The 23,960-nt window shown below is 40.6% G+C and overlaps 1 protein-coding gene across 1 annotated transcript; it reads left to right on the top strand.

Moving 5' to 3' along the window:
- Positions 1-32: 32 nt before the first annotated feature.
- On the top strand, positions 33-23,960 carry LOC120232563 (APAF1 interacting protein). The gene is made up of 7 exons (XM_039233366.1): positions 33-238; positions 11,797-11,897; positions 17,022-17,070; positions 18,159-18,276; positions 19,821-19,956; positions 22,876-23,043; positions 23,642-23,960. The coding sequence occupies exons 1-7, from the start codon at positions 182-184 to the stop codon at positions 23,739-23,741; spliced, it is 729 nt and encodes a 242-aa protein (XP_039089297.1). The 5' UTR covers positions 33-181; the 3' UTR covers positions 23,742-23,960.

The following is a 23,960-nucleotide window of genomic DNA, read 5'->3' on the forward strand; positions in this document are numbered from 1 at the left end:
GGTCTCGTGTCCGCCAGGCCCTCCCAGACCCGCCTTCAGCCTTTTCGCCCCGCCCCCGAGCTGCCCTCAGCGCCGCCCGATTGCTGCTGTGGCCACGCGAAAGACTGATCTTCGCCCAGACCGAGCTCGGGTCCCGAAGCCGCTCGGAGACAGGAGGCCGTGGGTTCCCCTCATCCAGGTCATGTCGGGCTGTCACACTCCGGAGGGAGACTGCTGCTCGCAGCGCTGCGGCGCTAAGGTAGGGGCGGGGCCGCGGGTGCCCCGTTTGCCCGGACGTGAGGCGCAGGTGGCATGCGGTGGCGGGCGCGGGGCCTGGGACCCGTGTGGACGCGACCGCTGCCACCCTCAGCCTTGGCTCCGCAGGCCGATTCGAGGCCACGGCAGTCCCTGTTCCGGGACTGAGCTCCGATGGCGGGCTCTGGGCGCCAAAAGCTGAAAAAAGGAAAGTAACGGAGGAGAGCGCTGCGCTTCTTGAGTGTGTTTTGAAACAACTTACCGGGAATATAGGCCAAACAAGGCAGCAGGAGGCGCTGGCGTGGAAATGGAGTTAAGACTACTCTCGAGCTTATTTTCTGAGCCCTGGAGCCCAGCCCGACGTTTGGCAGGCAGTAGGCGCCTGGGAGACGGTGGCCAAACCGGGGCTGTGCTTCAATAGTTCCCTCTGCCTGCCTCAGTGTAGAGTGATTATGGAATGAAGTCAAAGGAACATCCACCCTCGGGCTGCACCTGCCTTTCATTTACTGGGTATACACACCAACAGTTTTATGCAATACCTATGTGTCCATGGATACAGCGAGGATTAAGACGAATAGCCTGGGGTCTGGAGGAAAACTGGACGAATAAATAATTACAATACAGCGTGAGAAGCCCTGCTTAAGAGGCAGGGATAGCTCCCTAAAATTATCCCCCTTATTCTTCCTGTTATTCTTTCTTAGGACTGAAGGTCCCAATTTAAAAAGTCATAACGTGGGAGGTTTTATTGTGAAATACTTGAGAATATTCTTGTGTGAATAAGTAACTCCCCAGCTTAGCAAAGACGACTGTGAAAATTGCCTAGAAAGGGGGAAGATGCTGGATACAGGACAGATAGCTAGGCAGGTTTGCCTGGACAGTGCGGGATGCAACCTGTTAGTAGAATCGTTGCTAAGATGCTTCAGTAGCATGTGTGTTCATGCCACCAGTAAGTGAATCTTGGTGAAATACTGTCTAAATGAGCATCAAAGAGAGCCTTTATCAAGGGATCTGAGAACAAACAAGACCTCTCAAACCAGACACAGCCAACAGTCAGTTGGTAACCAGACAGGTTACCAGAGCTCTACTACCCACAACAGATTTGTATATGCATTTAAATAAGCCACTTCCTGTAAGCTTGATTCAGTCCATGAGCCGCCAGTATGTAACCTCTGATATAGGACTTTTCTTAATGTAGGAGATGTGATCTTACTTCACAGTGTTTATTGAGCAAAGCACTATGGTAGGTATATATCAAGAGCATGTTCCCTACTTTGTAGGCAGCTATGCTTAGCTGGGAAATAAACCAAGAACTACATCTATTTTTTAATTTTACCTTACCTCTCACAGTGTGCTATATATATGAACCCTGAGTAAATATTTGTTCTTTGATATTATGATAACACAAGGGCTTTCAGTACCCTTCTCTCTATTTTCTTTGACCTGATCAGTTCTGTTCATCTTTACCCCTCCCATCCACTCTAGCAACCCATTTCCATGGCCATATCCTTCCCTCGCCAACCACTGCCCCTGTACCCCGCGCTTTTTTGGGTGAAGGACTTTTCTTTTTTTACTCATACACTTCCCTCTGTGCAGCCTCCACCAGACGATCCACCATACAGTCTTATAAATAATTGCCTTGACTTAAATGCCTCCCATGCAGACCCCTAAGGGAGTTGGGTGTTGAGGGAGTGTCCCTCAACTATATACATTTGTGTCTCTACAAATATTCTTGTGTCCTGCTGCGGCTGGGTCCTGGACACCTCCTGGGGACCCCCTGAGGAGCTTCCCTTCGCGTTCCCTTAAGTGACTATCCCCATACCTCACCGTCTCCCCTCATCCTTTCCCCCAAACCTGCTCTGAGGATGACTTTGCCTCCAGAATGACAAAAGAAGGTGAAGCTATTAGTTGTGAACATCTTAACTTCAATTTCTTCCTGTTCCCTCTTACATATACATTACATTGTAAAGATTAAGCACAAGACATCTAGAATCTGACTGCTAGCGAAAATCGGGGTTCTGCCAGTTGCCACGTGGGCAGTCTTGGATGCATTAATCTTTTTTTTTTTTTTTTTAGAGAGCAAGTGAGTGGGGGAGGGGCAGAGGACTTGAGAGAGAGAGAGAGAGAGAGAGAGAGAGAAAATGAATGTGAAGCAGCCTCCACGGGGGCACAATCCCACAAACCTGGGATCATGACCTGGGCCAAAATCAAGAGTCAGACCTCAACCAACTGAGCCACCCAGGTGCCTCCATCTTTCTTAGAGTAACAAAGCTATTACAAGGATAAAGTTAAGTTGTACATATAAAGCTTTTAGAATACTACCTGGCATAAAATAAGTATTCCATAAACATTAACAATTTTTGTTATTAATCATATTATTACGTATTTTTCTGAGTTTTCTTCTTCCTCCTAAGATAAATATTTCCCTGGTCTAATTCCAGCTGCTCTGTCTCTGCAAAGATTGACCTATTAGTAAGGATTTTGCTTTCCTTTGGTGCTCATCTCTCCCTCTTCCCTAATTTTACCTTGTAGCATGAAGGGAAAACTGGTTAATACAGATTTTTAGCATGTAAAGAAAACTCTGAAAGAACCAGTTTTCCCTTTGGTTTCCCTATCGGGCCCTTCATAGCCACACTATTGAAAGAGTCTTTAGAATTCTCTGTCTCTAAGTTTTAGTCACTTCTTAACCCACTGAGATCTGGCTTCTACACTCAACCTATTAAAACAATTCTTTTTTTTTTTATATATTTTTTTAATGTTTTATTTATTTCTGAAAGAGAGAGAGAGACAGCGTGAGCAGGGGAGGGTCAGAGAGAGAGGGAGACACAGAATCCGAAACAGGCTCCAGGCTCTGAGCTGGCTGTCAGCACAGAGCCTGATGCGGGGCTAGAGCCCACAAACGTGAGATCATGACCTGAGCCGAAGTCGGAGGCTTAACCGACTGAGCCACCCAGGCGCCCCAAAACAATTCTTCTTAAGGTTGACCTAACTTACAAAGATAGTTGGCCTAGCAAAAACCCCAAGTGAACCCATCGTTTTTGTGATTGCACTGAGCTGCATTCCTAGAGAAAATTATGGAACTGCACTGAGCAGCCTCACTTCATATTCAAGATTTCAACCTCAAATCGACACAACACTGCCCAACAACCATCCCGTGTTTCCCCAGTACCTTACTGTCCCACTCCCTGAGATGACTAGTTTATACCTTTTATTATTTTTTCAAGCCCCTTGTACCCTGTCCCCACATCGCTCCTCAGCCGATGACTTTGTTTATACTTAAGAAAATAGAAGGTATCAGATATGAACTTACTTGCCGTCCTACCGCAAAACCTAAAGGCTGCTGAAACATGAACCCATCTTCTCATTTTTCAAGATGGCAGAAGCCCAGTTTCTTCACTTGTGCTCAGGATCTGCCTCCCCTCTCACATTCGGAAGTTGTTTCTCTCTCCCACCCTGTCTCTCCTACTGTGAATCAGTCCCCTCTCAGCCAGACTGTTCTCCCCAGCATGGCCTCCAAGGCCCTGATCTGGCCCCTGCAGATTCATCCGCCTCTCTCAGCACTTGGCCTTGTCAGCACTTCTTTCCGGCCACCTGGCCTCTCTGTTAAACATGTCAGCACTGTCTCACTCACTCCGGGGCCTTTATGTGTTCTGTCTTCTCTGCCTGGAGTGCTGGTCTCTCCCCAAGACAAAACCTTGTGTGTGCAACCACACTCGTTCAACACACACTGGGGTTTTCTTTCACATTCTGTGAGCTTTACATTGTCAAGTGCTCAAGAGACTTCCCTTAACCACTTTATTGAAAATCAATCTCTGCTATGTTTCTCTAAGTTTCCTGTTTGGTTTCCTTCTTCCTATTTATTACAATTTATTCTTCTCTTTGCTCTTTTAAAACTACCCCTCCCCGCCCCCCATGTGAATTTCTCCAGGGCAGGGACTTGGTCAAGTGTTCGTGGCTAAATTGCCAGGAAATGCTTGGCGTACTCCCACCATCCTTCAGTGAGACGCAGCTCACCCACCCCTCGGTGAGGCTTTGCCCAACTCCTGCTCCCACCCCCCACCCCACCCGCCACTAGCTTCTTCCACCAGTAGCTTCCTTGAACTGTCCTGTATTCTGTATTGCTTTGTCCTTTCCTAACTTCTCTACTAGATTGTAAGCTTCCTGAGGGTAAGGGTTTTGTCTTACACTCATTTCTTCAGAGCCTGCAGTAAAAGTTTGATAAATGAATGAAAGGAAAGGTACATAGACAAATGCTGTGGCACGGGATTAGAGGAAGGAGCGGTCACTTCCTGCTGGGATGATGGGAGAAGGAATTGCAGGGGAAGCGGTAGAGAGCGTGGTGTAAACACTGACAAGCCGGAGCCTGACAGCTAGTGCTGCAATAATTGGAAACCCATCAGGATCAGTAACAGTGCAAAGAAAAAAAGATACACTCGCTAGTGCTCCATAGCAAATACCCCAAAACTTGGGCTTAAAACACAACACTTACTGTCTCAAGGAGGAGTCTGAGGTTTAGGAGTCCAGGAGAATTTGGCTCAAGGTTCTGGCTTAGGGTCTCTCTTAAGGTGGCAGACAGACTGTCCGCTGGAGCTACTGCCGTCTCGAGGCCTGCAGACAAGCTGCAGTGTCGCTGGCAGGCCTCCATTCCTCATTGATCATTGTCCATGCGCCCCAGTTCTTCACCACACGGCCTTCTGTGCAGGCTCCGTACCCTTACCATGTAGCCTCTGGCTTGCTCCCCCAGAGCAAGGGATCCCAAAGGAGACCACCAGAGATGGAAGCTTCAGTGTTTTATAACCTAAACTCAGAAGTGACACGCTGTCACGTCTGCTGTACCTCTGTAGTCTGCTGGCCACGCAGCCCCGGTACCATATGAGAAGGGACTGCACAGCAGGCTGTGAATACCGAGAGGCAGAGACCATGAAGAGCCATCTGGAGGTTGACTACCACAGCTAAGTCGAATAGAACTGAGAGATTTATATAAAAATGGTCTGAAAGAAAATATTTGAAAAGTGAAATTGGGGCAAGAAAGCAGAAGGTCTTAAATAACACACCACAGAGGTGGCACCTGAGCATTAAGTGATTGCAGGGATAGGGTTCCATGATCAAAGAAGTATATTCCTTAAGTACTGATGGGAGAGTGGAGGGTAAGCTAGGGAAGAGGGAGAGAGGGGTGCCTGGGTGGCCCAGTCGGTTAAGCATCCGACTTCGGCTCAGTTCATGATCAAACCATCCATGGGTCCAGGCCCCTCATTGGGCTCTATGCTGACAGCTCGGAGCCTGGATCCTGTTTCACATTCTGTGTCTCCCTCTCTCTGTTTCTCCTCCACTCATACTCTCTCTCTCTCTGTCAAAAATAAGTTTAAAAAAATTTTTAAAAGTAATTTAAAAAAAAAAAGAAGAAAGAGAAAAAAATTGTAGGCAAGGAGATCAAATATGGAAAGATAACTTTATTCCTCCCCAAATATGAGTCCCTGAAAGAGTTTTTACTCAACTATTGCAAAAAAAAAAAAGAAAATAAGGACAATCAAAAAGTGAATTTTACAAAATTAATGCAGTCAGGTGAAAGGACCATCTTTTATTCTGAGATGATCCTTCCTACTCTTTTTTTTTATACTAAAAATGTACTTTTTGGGGGTCGCCTGGGTGGCTCAGCTGGTTAAGTGTCCAGCCCTTGGTTTTGGCTCCAGTCATAATCTCTTGGTTTTGTGAGTTCAAGCACTGCATCGGGCTCTGTGCTGGCGTTGCGGAATCTGCTTGGGATTCTCTATCTCCCTCTCTCTCTCTGCCCCTCCCTACTCACACTCTCTCCGTCTCTCTCAAAATAAATAAACTTTAAAAAAATAAAATTTAAAAATATACTTTCTTTTTTGAAAAAGTTGATAGTAGATGGTTAAATGTAATTAACGTTATAACTTGGCAACCCTATGTCAGTCCTTAAAATTTAAGCTACAACAGCAACAACAAACTCTGGTTTAAAAAAAATTTTTTTTTAGCGTTTATTTATTTTTGAGAGACAGAGAGAGAGAACACATAAGTTGAGGAGAGACAGAGAGAGAGGGAGACAGAATCTGAAGCAGGCTCCAAGCTTTGTTGAGCTGTCAGCACAGAGCCTGATGTTGGGGCTCGAACCCACGAATGGTGATGACATGATATGAGCCTAAGTTGGACGCTTAACCGACTGAGCCACCCAGGTGCCCCTACAAACTCTGGTTTTAAAAATCAGAAGTCTGGGGCGCCTGGGTGGCTTATTCGGTTAAGCGTCCGACTTTTGCTTAGGTCATGATCTCGCGGTTCGTGGGTTCGAGCCCCGTGTCGGGCTCTGTGCTGACTGCCAGCTCAGAGCCTGGAGCCTGTTTCAGTCTGTGACTCCCTCTCTCTCTGACCCTCCCCTGCTCACGCTGTCTCTCTCTCTCTCTCCTAGAAATAAATAAAACATTAAAAAATATATATATTTAAAAATCAGAAGTCTGGGAATCACTGATCCCTGTTAACATAAGGAAACTAATACCCAGAAAGGGTCACTGACTTGCCTTATGGCATTCAGCTAGTGCGGGTCAAAGCTGAAGCAAGGCCCCACGCCTTCTCATTTCTTCCGTCAGTGCCTAACTGGTGTGAAGAAGAGTTTGTAAGTGTGGTGAAGGTGAACGGGAGAAACAGGGCTCAGTGGAGGTAAAGTTGCATTTATGCACGGAAAGGGGAATGAGATGTGCAGAGAGACGCAAAGCCCAGAGACAAAAAGTGCTGACAGCTTGGCTGTGTCTGCATTCAGTCCCTTCCTCAGGCCAGTGTCAAGAATTTTGAAAGACCAAAAAAAAAAAAAAAAGAATTTTGAAAGACCGAAATGAGCACAAAAGATCACTAGGTGTCTTCGGGCTATCCTTGAGCTATTGTGCAACTCTGTAAATTGAAGACTCCTGACAGCTGTGCAGATGAATCCTGACCATAGAAATGCAGGCTGTATTCTGGACCTTCCATTGGTTGCTGCCTGGTGGATATTGTCCAGTTTTTCCTCATTTATAAGCCCAGGATTCCAAATTACTTATATGGGTGATGTTTTGCCATCTCTTTGGACACAGCAGTGTCATCTTTCTGGTTCCCTCACTAGTTGATGGGTTAAATAATATATTTGACATGTGTTTATTTTGTATTTGTTTGAGAGTCTCCCAGGCAAACCTCTGTCCAAACAATACCTCTCTCTACTGCTTTAATTGAAAGAAAAGGTGGGAGAGGGGATTAGAATCCTTGTGGGCAGTGACCAAGTATTTCAATGACAATGCAACTGATTTCCATAAAATAACTGGACTGAAAAATTGGAAAAGTAAAGTATTGCTTCAAAAACTTTTCAGGCTTTAATGTTTTTACTATATACAAAAGACTGTTAAATGTTTCTCCCTCAAACTATAGGACCTCTGCTCTCAGAAGTTGATTGTAATCCATCCTCAGTTATGTCTTTCAAAATTCTTAGAAAACCAGACATAACAGTAACAGATAAGTAATATTACTGACATTCAGGGAAGAAGTAAATATTAACCAAGCTTTTTCCTTCTTGTCAATTCTTATTGAAATATACATTCTGGTATTTACTTTCTTACCATTCCGAACAACTTAAATGACTGCATTTTTACCAAATCTATGTTAGTTCCCACTCCTACAATTTCCTAAAATTGAAATTTTGTGGGTTGGAACAAATGAATGAAACTTCATTAAGAGCAGCTGACTTGCCATTGTTACCCTCTAGTAGGAAATGGGCTAATTGCCGTGATAACTCAGAACTGGAAAAGACAAAAGGGAAAGAGGAGACCCGTAACAACAGACCACTTTCTATAATGTTTGCAACTTTCTATGCAAATGGATGGTTCTAAGGATTGGAAAACTGTAGGAGTTTTCTCCTTATCTGTTATTTAATACATAATTAAAATTTTTTTAATGTTTAATTTATTTTTGAGAGAGAGAGAAAGACAGCGTGAGCAGAGGAGGGTCAGAGAGAAGGAGACACAGAATCTGAAGACAGGCTCCAGGCTCTGAGCTAGCTGTCAGCACAGAGCCCGACATGGGGCTGGAACCCACAAACCGTGAGGTCATGACCTGAGCTGAAGTCGGACCCTTAACCGACTGAGCCACCCAGGCACCCCTTTAATACATAATTAAAATATCATTTGTATCACTAAAAAAGGAAGTAGCAAATAATAGAAGGCATGGATAATTTTGGCTAGATTTTGTAAGGATAGACATAAGGAAAATCAACACAGCTTTATTATTAGTTTTAATTCAGGAATTTTTAGCACTTCTGAGGCACCTGGGTGGCTCAGTGGATTAAGCGTCCGACTTCGGCTCATATCATGATGTCACAGTTTGTGAGTTCGAGTCCTGCTTCAGGCTCTGTGCTGATAGCTTGGAGCCTGGAGCCAGCTTCAGATTCTGCATCTCCCTCTCTCTCTGGCCCTCACCCGTGCACATTCTGTCTCCCTCTCGAAAATAAATACACGTTAAAAAAATTTTTTTAAAAAGAAGAATTTTTAGCACTTTAAAATTGGAAGGAAGGTAAAAATTCAAGTTATAAAATAAATATATCACAGGGATGAAGAGTACAGCATAGGGAACATAGTCAATAATGTAGTAATACTATGTGGTGACAGGTGGTAAGTACACTTACTGTGGTGAGCATTGCCTGACATGTGGAATTGTCAGAGGATATTGTACACCGGAACTAATAGAACATTGAAAGAACTGGGAGGGAAACTAACATGGTCACACTTTGTCCCGGATGCTTTATCTTCATTTTTTCTCATGTTTTAAAAAAACATATTTACTAGGGGCGCCTGGGTGGCTTAGTCGGTTAAGCATCCGACTTTCGCTTAGGTCATGATCTCACGGTTCGTGGGTTCGAGCCCCGCGTCGGGCTCTGTGCTGACTGCCAGCTCAGAGCCTGGAGCCTGTTTCAGTCTGTGACTCCCTCTCTCTCTGACCCTCCCCTGTTCACGCTGTCTCTCTCTCTCTCTCTCCTAGAAAAAAAAAAAAAAAAAAAAAAAACATATTTACTCCATTCCGGGAAGCCTGTGGCACTGTATCTCAATTTAACCCTCATAATGTTCTCATTTTATAGATTAGTACACTGAAAGCCATAGTCATAGAAGCAATAGTGTAGCAAAGGTTTGATTTTATGTCCGTTAACTCCTAAGCCTATGTTGAATCAGAACTTTAAAAATTTTTAACATTCCCATGTTCTTTATTTTATATTTTGAAGTCTACTCCATCAAATTATTATTTATAATAAAATACAAAGTTTACGTAAAATATTAACAGTGAATTGGGAAAAACACCATAATTTCAGAAAGCCAGTTAAATAGCTGAAAATTCAGTGTATTCAACAGTCACCCCTCTGGGCTCAAAGATGTTTCTCCCCTTTACGCAGAACCAGGATTTATAGACACAAGCTTCCCTGCTGTACTTTTATGCACAGAGGGTCTATTTCTTGTTTACCCTTAACCGGAGGGTATAACCCCTTATCTGGTTTCATGCCTAGGGAGGGATTTTCTAGTAAGTACCCCATTCTGAGCACACCCTAGGTTTTATTTCATGTTTCTAACAGCTTCCAAAGCTATTAAAATTGAAGAGCTTCTAACAGCTTCCATAGCTATTAAAATTGAAGGTCAAGCTCGCCAGAGTTCTGCAAATACCTTCAGGGAAATGGCTTCAGAGCTCCCCTCCCAGGTAGACTCACCCTGGTTTCTTTTTTTTTTTTTTTTAACAACATTTTGTTTTTACTGATGATTTTTTTTTGAGAGAGGGAGAGTGAGCTTGCACAAGCAGGCTCCACGCTGTCAGCACAGAACCCAATGTGGGGCTCAATTTCATGAACCGTGAGATCATGACCTGAGCCGAATCAAGAGTTGGATGCTTAACCAACTGAGCCACCCAGGCGCCCCACCCTGGTTTCTTTGATGGCCACTGTGAAGCCTTCCTTACTTTCTTGCTAGCTCAGCAGTTTAATTTGAAATTTTTTTTTAACTTTATTCAGGAAAAAAATTTATTCAACATTTTTAGTTGTTTTCAAGGTAAGAGTTATATTTCGTATTGCCAGAAATGGAATTCATTACATTTTTTATTGTTGTTTTGGGTTTTATTAATTTTAACTATAAAAAACGGAGGAAACATTGATCCTTTTTTTCCTAATTAGACTTAGTAAAAGTAAGCTCTTACTTTAACTAGACTTATTGTTCTGATCATTTACAATATATACAGATACCTGCTCTTTATGTTACACACTTGAAACTAATACAATGCTGTATATTGATTATACTTCAATAAAAATACATGAATAAAGTTCTATGTTTATCCCAACATATATATGTACACACAGATCTTCATACAAATGGACCGAGAAGGTATTAATTGTGATTGCTTCTAAGTGAGTCCTTTCTTTATTTTCTTGACTCTATTATTCCATAATGAGTATATGTTGATTTTATAATAAGTGAAAAAAATGTAATCACTATGGGGGAAAAAAGGCATTTTAGAATAAAAATAAAATCAAATGAACACAGAATATGAACAAATAGCTGTCATATGTATATCATGACTTAACCGAAAAAGATATTTTGTGTAATGAAATTTGCTGGACAGACCAAGCATGTTCCTTTTGGCACTAAGTTCTGTTTTATTTCAGCCGTTGCAGTAGACACTTTGCATTATATCCTGGGCATTTCCCCTCCTTGTTCTTGAAGCATGTTCCATAGTGTTGGACTATACGGCCCTATCCTGAATGAATTCAGGGTGCCAAATAACACAGATCCACTTTTTAAACATTAAAAACAAAGTGGGGCACCTGGGTGGCTTAGTCGGTTAAGCGTCCGACTTTCTCTTAGGTCATGATCTCGCGGTTCGTGGGTTCGAGCCCCATGTCGGGCTCTGCTGACTGCCAGCTCAGAGCCTGGAACCTGTTTCAGTCTGTGACTCCGTCTCTCTCTGACCCTCCCCTGCTCATGCTGTCTCTCTCTCTCTCTCCTAGCAATAAATAAAACATTAAAAAAAAAAAAGTTAAAAAAAAAAAAAGAAAAAACATTAAAAACAAAGTATGGGGGCACCTGTATGGCCCAGTTGATTAAGCGTCTGACTTCGGCTCAGGTCATGATCTCACAGCTCGTGGGCTCCAGCCTCACATCAGGCTCTGTGCTGACAGCTCAGAGCCTGGAGCCTGTTTCAGATTCTGTATCTCGCTCTCTTCTGCCCCTCCCCCATTCACACTCTGTCTCTCCTTTAAAAATAAATAAACATTAAAAAAAAAGTTTTATGCGGCACCTGAATGGCCCAGTTGGTTGAGCATCCGACTTTGGCTCACACTCTGTCTCTGTCTCTCAAAAATAAGTTTTAAAAAAGTTTAATAAATTTAAAAAGCAAAGTATGTTTGTAATAGTTTTCTCCCTCATGGTACCCTGTCTATAGATTTTTTTTTCTATAGATTTTCTTAAACTTCCTTATGTTGGCTTCTTAAAAGAGATGTCAGCTAGAATAGTCACTCAATAATATAGTGTCTGTTTGAAAAATCATTATCTTCTTTTTAAGGACAAGGAACATCCAAGATACCTGATCCCAGAGCTTTGCAAACAATTTTACCACTTGGGCTGGGTCACTGGGACTGGAGGAGGAATTAGCTTGAAACATGGGTAAGTTTCTGGCTGATCTCGCTTCTGAGAATTCTCCATGTAAGTAGCCCATGGGGAGTCTAACATGTGTTATGTCCAAAGAACAACTGGTACTCAGTTGTATGTGATGGTGAAAGTATCTCGTTTCTAAATGGAGAAATGACCATTTGCATACCTGAATGACAAGTGTGTAGAAGTTGTAGATACAATAAATACCTAAGGATTTAAGAGTCACAATTTCTAGACAGAGTAATTTGGTCCTCAGTCTTTGGAATCCCAAAGTTAAATTACATGCTGCCAAGGATGTTTCTATGTCTGAAATTAGAAAGGGTTCCAGGTAAGCAGGATTTGTTTCAAGGGTCAGTTACAGATTTTAAAGTCACTTAAATACAGATTACAAAGCATCAAAAGTACTAAACATCACATTAAGTCAGAAGATGACAATATGCCTTTGTTTTTTTTAAATATTTTTATTTATTTCTAGGAGAGAGAGAGTGTGAGCAGGGGTGGGTCAGAGAAAGAGGGAGACACAGAATCTGAAGCAGGCTCCAGGGTCTGAGCGGTCAGCACAGAGCCCCACGTGGGGCTCGAACTCCCAGATTGTGAGGTCATGCTCTGAGCCGGAGTCGGACGCTCAACTGCCTGAGCCACCCAGGCTCCCCAATAAATGTGTTTTTTTAAATATTTTTATTTATTTCTAGGAGAGAGAGAGAGACAGGGTGAGCAGGAGAGGGTCAGAGAGAGAGGGAGATACAGACTCTGAAATAGGCTCCAGGCTCTGAGCTGGCAGTCAGCACAGAGCCCGACGCGGGGCTCAAACCCACGAACTGTGAGATCATGACCTAAGCGAAAGTCAGACGCTTAACTGAATAAGCCACCCAGGCACCCCTGACAATATGCTTTTCTAAGTGCATCATGTTTCATCATTCATGGCCAGCACCTGCTGGTCTTTTTTACTCAGAGGATAAAACAAGAGGCACTGGTTGAAACAGAAAGAACGAATAGTATTTAATTGTTCATTAGATAACGTTCAGAGTCTTTCCTCCAAGAAGGTGAAGAAACAAGTGAGTACCAACAATAAAAATGCAGGTTGTAGAAACTCAATTCTTTCAAGTGTTTCTGGAATAGAATGAATGTTTTTTTTTTTCTCCTTAAATGTTTCAGGAATAGCATTGTCTGGAGGCTGAATGTTAAACTGGGTAACTTGATTTACTTTTTTATCCTAATTCACTTTCTGTAACGACATTGAATTACTATAATGTTTATATAATATTGAATCCATATAGTAATACCCCCAAGGGGGCTGCATTTCATAGAAAGTAGTGGAATGGAAAATTTTAATCAGAAAGCTTAGAACGAAAGCGATTTTTCCGGAATACTGCAAGATGATGCCAGTGAAGTCTCATCTACTTCAGATTACCAAGTACCTCATGGAATAGTAATTGAACTGTGGGCAACGTCAGCGGGTCCAGATGTCACAGTTACACGTATAGGGGTGCACTCAGTCTGGAAAGGGCGTGTTCCTCACGGAGCATCGCACATCCATCCGTGCCCCTCTCTCACCATCAGCCCAGTGCTCCGTCAATCCAATTCAGCATTTTGCAGGTTTTCAGATTATTTTGCCAGAGCTTTCAAGTTGACCTGTTCAGAGCAAAGTCCTAAGATAATGACATTTGTCACTGTTGTTTCATTTATCCATATAGTTGAGTTCCCAATAATTTGGTTTCTCAGCTATGTTTATAATAAATCATATTCTAAACATTGTCTTTAGTTAACTGCTTTTTATTTGCATATGCAGAAAGTTTATGTGTGTACAGAATAGAACTTTCTATCAAACTGAGTAAAAATAACCATTTTTTAAGTGGCTCTTCCAAAAAAATGGCAGTGATGTGGTAACTTAGGGGCACGTGGGTGGCTCTTGGTTGTGTCTGACTCTTGATTTTATCTCAGGTCATGATCTCATGGTTCATGAAATCCATGCTGTCAATGTGGAGCCTGCTTGGGATTGTCTCTCTCCTCTCTCCCTCTGCCCCTCCCCTGCTCACTCACTCTCTCTTCCTCACTCTTTGTCTCAAAAGAAATAAACATTTAAAAAATGGCAGAGTGAAAACTGGAATGCAGATAAGCGGCCCATTACAGATCCCAAAAGTAAATTTGTATCGTAAAGACGTAAAAGACTATGTTCTTTCTAGAAGAATTTTACTAACCCACGCACTAAAAATGTGTGTGGTCACCCTACAGCACTCACTGGCACCTTTTAAAATTAAATGGTTTTTACAGCACTACAATCAATTTATGGGGACATTGCATCCTAAGTGAAAATGTTTGGTCCTTGGTTAGGTTCTTAACGGGTGAGGAGCTCCTCCTGGAGGTCACGGGTGGAAACAGCCACAATTTTATGGCATTGTTTGGAATCTTACCAAATGTGTGCTAATTTACAGAGTAAGATGGGTGATTTGTAGTAAAATGTTGAATTTTTTCCTAGTATTTAAATGACTTAATAAGCTCACATCATTAACTCTATCTGCTATGTTATAGGTGAAAGTTTGGTTTTCTTTGATGCTTAAAGCAAATAAATTTGGAATGAAGGACAAACCCAATAGATTATATTTGGAAATATAAAATTATTTACTGATTCCAGGGTTTGACTGATACCATTTTAGATTATACTGCTTGTGTGTTAGTACCAAAAGACGTATATAAAAGACAACTTAAGATACATATGAGAGTTAAATCAGGAGGAAATGGAAGACCAAGAAAATGACAATAATCCAAGCAATTCCAGGACACTCAGCAGCCATTGTTTTTAGGTTGGGGTACTACCATTCACACTGAGCATTTCCTGTTTCTGTGGTGTAATGTTGTAATGTGCCAGAGACACCAATCCTGTTGCATGCTATTAGAATTAAATTTGATAAACTCATAGTGTAGACAAGATATTAAATTTAAATTTTTAAAAAAATTTTTCAGAGACCACAAGCAGGGGAGGGGCAAAGAGAGGGGAACAGAGGATCTGAAGCAGGCTCTGAACTGACAGCAGCGAGCCCAATGTGAGGCTTGAACTCAGGAGCCACTAGATGTGACCTGAGCCAAAGTCAGATAGATGTTCAACCAGTTGCGCCACCCAGGTACCCCTAGATTTAAATTTTTTTAAACAACTAGGCAGTAAATAAAAATAGAGGTAACAGAACATAGATGTATTTTGAACTCTTGAATTTAGTTTCCCCTCCTTATGGAATAGTGAAAGAGCAAGTAGCATGGAGGAAGAAATTCCAAAACTTAATACCTTCAAGTTCAAAATGCTTTTTCTTTGTGGCTTACAACACCAAGTAAATACTTCACTTTTAGTCTTTGGCATGTTTCCCTCCTAAACTAAAGGTTCTAGGGACGCCTGGATGGCTAATCAGTTAAATGTCCAACTCTCGATTTTGGCCCAGGTCATGACCTCAGGGTCATGAGATCGGGTCTGTGCTGGGCATTGGAGCCTGCTTAAGATTCTGCCTCCCCTTGCTCCTCCCCTGCACTCTCTCTCAAAAATAAACTAAAGTTTCTATCAACTTTGTATTTTTATCCAGATATCTCCTTTGTAGATGTAAATATATTTTCCTAAAACATATTTAGCTAATCTTTTAATTACCCAAAGTTGATCAGTCTAAACTGATTTGTTTTCAGGAAGATAGTAATAAAAACAGATTTAGATTACCAGATCACTTGAATAAACAGAATACCCTGGATTGTCCCGTTTTGTGGATGGATTGTATTTACCAATAGGCTGTTTTAATCTTTATTTGGGTCTGTTCCTAGGGCTGCATAAATTTCTCCCTACATAAGAAGACTTAGCCTACAAGTCCACTGACTATATACCACACATGAGTCTAGAATTTCTCCCATGTTGCATAAGGACAGAAGATTTGGATCCCGGTATTTGCAAAGAACCCCTTTTAACTGTGTGATCCCTACTGATTCCACTGGCTCCAAAGGAATGCCACTCCTTGGTTTTCTTATGTCGTGGTATTTTTAGGCAGCAAAGCTCTAAAGGGAGCTATTTCATGAAAACAAAGGACTAAATATATCTTGCTGTGTTTTGGATTTCACTCCCATTTTAGTTTACAAGCAGACCCTTAAAGGAACTTCCATTTTTGTCAGTTACAAGTCTATAGGTTTATTAATAACCCCAACTGGATTGGTGGCTTGATTCAGTATCGGCCATCATCCTCATTTTCACCAGGAATCAGTGTCCCTCCATCCATGCCTCAACGGCAGAAGCTGGAGCATGCGGGTGACGGTATTTTTCATTTGCACGTATGTGGCAGCTCTTTACTACCCTCTGGCAGCCACTGAAACTGACAAAGGCACCAAAGGACCTTTGTTGAGGCTGGAGAGAATTTAGAGATTTTGAAATTAATTTCCAAATCAAATTTGAGAATGCTTTGTGACAAATGGTACAGTATAGCTACTCCCCTAGCACAACATTCTGTAACAGAGACCTCTCCAGATGCCATTTATATGTATTTTTAACTTTCCACAGTTGTTTCAGCTTTATTACCAGATATTTTCACAAAATAGATGTGCTTTTCAAATAGGAATCTCAGATTCCGCCCAAAATTAGTAGCCCAGTGTTAATGCTATAATTTAATAAACCTTCCAGCAGGGGTCCCTGAACTTCATGTTTTATAAGCAGAGCATTTCAAGCACTAAAATTAAACTTGATCCCTTGTGAGACAGAGATCTACTCCTCATAAGCATATTTTCCCCCGAATGGAATTTTTAATTACTATTCCACAATTAATGAGGTAAACTGCAATCTCATACTTAAAGATGCCAAAGGCTTGTTTTACTTTCCAAAACCAGATAAAAGTCTGGTTACCATTGATTTTGCACTATAAAAAGAAATAAAGAAATATATATGAAAACTATCAACATTTTACTGCATCACCAGCATTACATTTGTAATATAATTACAATGCATTAGTAATTTGGTATTATTTCTATACAGCATATACCATTAATTAGATCAAGCAGCTTTCTGTGTGACTTGATTTATACAGAATATTGATGATTGGACTATAAGAATACACTTGCCTTTGTTCAAAAGCAGAACAGTAGAGTTAAATAAATACCAATTTCTACATTTTGTGTTACCAGCGATGAAATCTACATTACTCCTTCAGGAGTGCAAAAGGAACGGATTCAGGTATGTTTAAAGGCTCCTTCTTGACCCCAAATCTCTTTTCTTCTCCACTTGACTATTGTTTTGTAAAATGGAATTCATTTTAAAAGAAGTTTGGGGGGGGGTTATACTGTTAAAATTTAAATGAATAATCAATAAACATTTGTTAAGTAACTATTAAAATTTTTTTAAGGTGAACCTCCATGCAACTAATATTTTTGAATTCTCATTCATCCTCTAGAGGGCACAAGTGAATTGCACAATCTTAAGTCCTACTACAAAGTGATTATAATTTTGCAGAATTTTAACACCGTCGTTATTGGGCTAGTAAGGTAATCACATTGATGGTCTCAAATGGACCAAACTGGCTCATATTAACAATAGCAAAGCTGTTCCCATCTAAGTTATAAAACTTTATTTCAGATTTTTGAGAAGCCTTGTTTCATATTAATGCTAGAATGCTGAAAATTTAGTTAAACATAACGCTTACCTTCTATCTAAGGCATAATCCTTCATTAATAAAGCTCTTATATTGTAGTTTGTAATAAACCCTGGCAAATGAAAGTTACAAATCAGAAGTATGCATGCACTACTAGGGAAAATCTGTGGAGCTGCTTAATTACTTGAACTTTAAGAATAACATAGCTTACTGAGATTAACATTTCTGAGTACCATTTAGTTTCTCAGGAGATAAGAAAATTCTACTCTATATTTTTCCTCATGACATATGAAGAAAAAACTGTAACCCCTCATTGTAGAATGATTATTTCTTTGTAGAGTTTCTCTGAAATATAGTTGTGAAATTACAAGGGAAAGCCAAGAAGCTAAGTTAATGAAGTATCATTACATGCATATGAAATTATCCATATCAATTGTTTCTTCAAATTCTAGAAGAAGAATTTCAGCTCTCTTGGGAATATTTTTATCAGTAGAAAACATTTTTTTAAATTTCTCAAAATGGCTAAAACATTTTGGTAGGGAAAGTACAATTATAGGAATATTTACAAGATGAGTTAAATATGCATATATACATTTTAGCACACACAAGAAGGGGACACTTCTAATTGATGTTGTATAAGCCTTCTTTTCTTCTCTGCCCCCTCTACAAACAGCCTGAAGACATGTTTGTTTGTGACATCAATGAACAGGACATAAGTGGACCTCTGCCACATAAGAATCTTAAAAAAAGCCAGTGCACTCCTCTTTTCATGAATGCTTACACAATGAGAGGTAGGCAAAAAATGTTTTCAACCTAAATAAGTATTTGCTACAGAGTAGGTTTTCTAAATAATTGTAATTATTGTTGTAGTTAACATTTCTCGAACACCTACTATGAGCAAGAACTCTAATTATGTTAACACATTCAGTGTGCTCACATAAGCCCACGTGGAAGGTCCATTCTTTCTCCATTTTATATACGAGAGGACAGAGGCTCTGGGAGATTCTCCTAAAATAAAAAGCTAGTGAGTATTGGGGCCAGAATTCTAACCTAGTGTGACTCCACCAGATTGTCAGATTGACTGACTCAACACTATATTTACAATCAGATTCCTATTCTAGTTTAGAGTTCTACCTCTGGGAACTTGTAGGATTTGAGTCAGATTACAAGTAAGGGAAAATTGTAGCCTTTTCTTTACTTTTAGTGGAAATAGTCCTCTTTGGAAAAAAAAAAATGTACCATCTGATAAAAGTAGGAGTCTTATTGCAATTCCCAGAATTTGTGGTAGAAAACCGGTCTGGAAAGGTTGAAGCTAGAGGACAGTGTGAAAATAGAAGATTATACCTGAAACACCATAGCGATAAAGTTATTAGAACCATGCTTTATAGAGCCCCTGAATGAAATCCGTACTGAGCATGGACTCATGCTGTGTTCTGTTCCCGGACACTGTCAGCTGCTCCTGACAGGGTAAAACCTCAGGAACAGAGTGTAACAGCATGAAACCCTTCTCCCAGCATAAAGCAAAGTAAACCTCCAACTGCAAGAACAGCCATTACTGAATTTTATAGCCTACAAATCCTTTTTTAGGTAAATCCATTACACTATACCTTAAAACCCCTACCACCCCTGTGCCACCAGGACATGACATATGAAGCCTAACTCTGTGATTAAGGGTCACCCTGACCTTGGTTCAAATCCAAGTGCCACCACTGCTATCTGTGAACCACAGACAAGTGATTTAAAGTCTCTCAGCCCCCGTTTCCTTGACCATTAAGTCGAGGAGATAGAATTTACGTCTCTGGTCATTGTGAGGACTCAAGATCAAGAGATCACACGTAAAGGGGGTTTGCCCAGGGCCTGGCACAGAGGAAACCCCTAATCAAGTGGTAATATTTTGACTGATCTCCATGGTTATTATAGTTATACTTCAGACCATCTAAAAGCTATTTCTTGAGCATGTGTATTGTACCTTGTCCTGATGTTGATAAAGTTTAAAAGCTTTTTGCTTTGTAGGTCCTCTGTTAGTATTTCTCTCTTCCTTCCTCCCTCCCTCCCTTCCTGTCTACTGCCAACTTATTATTCCATGCCAAGAAAAACAAGTTTGTCATCATATACACACATACAAATAAATGTATGTGTGCATTACATATTTATAATATGTGTGTGTATGTATATATGTGTGTGTGTGTGTGTGTGTGTGTGTGTGTGTGTATTAGTTTTCCCTGAGTATGTGACTTTCTTTTCCTTCCTCCAGGAGCTGGCGTGTGTGTGTGTGTGTGTGTGTGTGTGTGTATTAGTTTTCCCTGAGTATGTGACTTTCTTTTCCTTCCTCCAGGAGCTGGCGCAGTGATTCATACCCACTCAAAAGCTGCCGTCATGGCCACCCTTCTCTTTCCAGGACGAGAGTTTAAAATTACACATCAAGAGATGATAAAAGGAATAAGGAAATGTACTTCAGGAGGGTATTATAGGTATTTTTTTCTATTTTTGCTTAAGTAATTTCAAGTCTTTTTCTGTCTTTTGATAAAGAGGCTTCTCACCTTTTTATGAATTTAATGAGATGTTGTGGGATCTATGTTAAATAATAGCCGACTTACGCTTACACTTCCAGATCTGTTTTTGGTGACACAAATCAGACGCCACCCCTCCTCCTCCCCACCACCACCCCAGTCTTGGTAAATTATTAGCAACGTGAATAATGAAACCGTGTGTCAGAGTTAAGTGGAAAACCCTTGGGTGAGCTTTCTGTAGAGATGGAAAGATTACGTTTCTGTATGGAAGCGCCCAGAGAGCATGGTGGCCTCACCTCATTCTGTCTTCAGGAAGCTTCAGCCCTGACTGAAGCTTCATCTTGATTTAATTTAGTTTTTCTAGAGACGCCTGTGTGGTTCAGTCAGTTAAGTGTCCGACTTCGGCTCAGGTCATGATCGTGCAATTCATGAGTTCAAGCCCCATATTGGGCTCTGTGCTGACAGCTCAGAGCCTGGAGCCTGTTTCAGAGTCTATGTCTCCTCTCTCTCTGCCCCTCCCCTGCTCATACTCTGTCTCTCTCTCTCTCTCTCTCTCTCAAAAATAAATAAACATTAAAAAAAAATTTTTAGTGTTTCTAGAACATTTTCATATTTATGATTATTTCAATTAAGTAGCTCTCTATATTTTTATAATTTTTCAGTATGGAAAGTGGGATAGTTCGTATAGAATGGAGGCCTTCTAGATAAAATCAACTGAATCTACCAGCCAACCAAAACGCAATAATTATTCGCCAATCTAGAATACAGGGATGGGAAGAAGTGTGTTCTCAGTGTTCAGGTAGAAGCTAAGCATTTCATTTAAATGTACTGGCATTCTTATTCCTGCGCTTCTTACTTTGCTACCTTAAATTTGGGCCCGATTCTACCTTACCTTGCTTAGAGGAAAAGGGTGCCAGTTTCTCTAAAGTGTTCTTAACTGCAATATCTTATTGTTGCTGCATGTTATGGAATGTACATGTTTAAACTAGTGAGCCAGGAACTCAATATGGTTTGATTTTAGTTACTATTTATTGTATGCCTACAGTATTCCTCAGCACTGCGGAATACCTATTACAAAAGTGAAATGTTTAAATTATGAAAGTGTACATACTAAAGAAAGTATAGCCCCACAGTGCCCTTTCCATTCTGGGTCTCCAAGCAGAGGCATTGTGTGTGCTATTAATTTCCTCAGCATTTGATTGCTTTGGTGAAGAAATGAAAGCAGGCGAGGAGGCGTGAAAGGGCAGGTGGAGGGACGGCTGAGAGCCTTCTGGATTCTGTGGGGAAAAGAATGGCCTGAATGAGGACGGGCCACTTCTTACACACCATAGCATACACACTTTACAGATCACTTTAAATGTTTTTGAATTTAAAGAATACAAACTTTTTTGAAATGTCCTTTGCAATTCCATTTGAGCCTGGCTGGGAAGTCAGTAACAGAGTCATTATCACAGCTCAGGAGGCAGTGATCTTTCTTCAGAATTTGGGGAGAATCCTAAGAGTCCAGTTTTCAAAAGAAGGAGCATTGAAGGCTGGATGAAGGAAGAAAGGAAGGTTTTGATATTCCTTATTTTTTAAGTCCATCTTGAAACAACAAAAGTTTTCAAATACACACCTAATTCCCCTCAGGGGAGGTTACTGTATGTAAGTGTGGTTGTCCCTCCTTCCGGCAGGACACGGCTGGCCTGTGGCAGAGTGAAAAGCACACTGTTTAGAGGTCAGAGGACCATCTTCGCTCTGTTCCTCATTTAACTCAGAAGGGACAGTGTTCTGTCTGTAAAGTGGGTGGCTTGGATCGAATTTCAGCTCTCATTTTTCTGTGATATTATTTTACTCCTGAAAAGATGTCTGACTACTCAGTGTATACTAGAGGAAAATATATGTTTGTGATTCTCTTAGCCAATACTAGGAAAGATCTGGGGGACGCCTGACTGGCTCAGTCAGTTAAGCGTCCAGCTTCAGCTTAGGTCATGAACTCGCATTTCGTGAGTTCGAGCCCCGCATCAAGCTCTGTGCTTGGTATTTAAGAAGATTCTTCAATTACCTCTATTTCACTTAAGTGAAATAATATACATCTCCATACTGTTAATGGCAGTGGTTGGCCAAACTTTTTATCACATGACAGCTTCCTAGCCTATACCTGCCCTAAAGTAGCAATACCAATTTTTGATAAAACTTTACCTAGAATTTTTGTTGTTGTTGTTAAGTTTGGCCAGTAACTAAGTTATTCACTTAAATATTATTACATGAGTAGAAAGGAAATGCATATTCTGATTTTATCACTTGTATTTACTGAAAACAGGTGGAAGTAAAAGAAGTTCCAATGCCACAGACTTGAGAATGTTCTGAAAGTACTAGCACACCTTTAGTAATTACTTCCAGAAGATTCTTGCTAGCCCAGTACTATAAACCACACCTGTGTTTATTTATTTGCCTGAGACACTTTGAGGTCTTACAGAGATAAAATAAAATGATATTGTATCTTTGGAAAATTCATACTTAATAAGTAGTTCAATCGTTAATCCTTTCTATGTTTCTGGTTCTCGGATCTATCATTTCTCATCTTCTGTTAAAAATACTATGATTGTCTCTGCTTCAAGGAAATACTTGTATGGTCTTGATAATTTCTTTGTTAGGTTTTGATATCCTATACAAATTTCTGCCACTTCGAAGAATACCTGCCAAATTCCCAAGGTGTCTTATGAGGTAGCTGCCTATGCAGGATATACAGAATAACATGCAAAATCTTGTTCATAACGTGGAGTGGCTTTCAGATACAAACAGAATGTCTAATTGGTTAGGTGAAAAAAAAAACTATGTTTTTACGTGTGAATACCTTTATTTATTTTAGTGGGAAAAATGGCTTGTCTTGTTCCATAGGAATGATGATATGTTAGTGGTACCCATTATTGAGAATATGCCTGAGGAGAAAGACCTCAAAGAACGAATGGCTCGCGCAATAAATGAATACCCGGACTCCTGCGCGGTCCTGGTCAGGCGTCACGGAGTGTATGTCTGGGGAGAAACCTGGGAGAAGGCCAAAATCATGTAAGTATCCATCAAAGGGTGTTTGGGACAAGTCACTACACTCCAGATGTGAAAAGGGAATCAAGTGTGTTTTATGATTTGAAAGGAAGTACAACTTTGCGGTGTGTTATTGGTGAAATTGGTTTAAATTTAAGTCGTCTGTTATTTCTACGTATTTGATTTGTATTATTATGTATTCATTTATTAAGAAATATATCATTTGGCAAGGCGCTATGCACTTGATACAAAGGAGAAGGAAACCCAACTTTTTTTCTCCCAACTTTAAGGCTAGAAGGGAGATAAAGCTAAGTTATACAGCCTTATACAACCCAAGTTATATAATGATTTGCTACAATTCTTTCAAAAAGTGACACAGAGTAAAAAATTTAAACTCCCTTTTATTTCCTGAGAAGGATGTAATATGTTTGCATGATTCAGTATGATTCCTTTCCATGTTTTAATAATGCTGGGGGCAAAATGAGAAACATTTGGCCTGGAACTGAGAAAAAAACAATGCACTAGGAGCAGGGTTAGCTTGATGGAGAGGAGAAATGTGGTTGGGAGGGCTGCAGAACTCTGTTTCACGAAGCCCTTCAATTCCTTGCTTTTTCTTTTCTAGGTGTGAGTGTTACGACTATTTGTTTGACATTGCCGTGACAATGAAGAAAGTCGGCCTGGATCCTACACATCTTCCAGTTGGAGAAAATGGAATTGTATAAGCCAGACGAAAATGTGATTCTCTACACAAAGCTTATCTTAATTATTCGAATGAAACTTGATTATTCTTTTTAATGAATTGAACATTTCCATGATACAATTAATTTGTCCCTAAATACTGAAGACAATCACCCTGAATGTCTTCTGACATTGGACGATATTTGCTTATATTCTTGTAATTTTAAATGGCATTGCAGTGAAATAAAACATTTTGTAATGAA

The sequence above is a fragment of the Hyaena hyaena genome, unplaced genomic scaffold (genome assembly GCF_003009895.1).
Source record: "Hyaena hyaena isolate Hyena2069 unplaced genomic scaffold, ASM300989v1 scaffold_74, whole genome shotgun sequence".
NCBI classification, from domain to species: domain Eukaryota; kingdom Metazoa; phylum Chordata; class Mammalia; order Carnivora; family Hyaenidae; genus Hyaena; species Hyaena hyaena.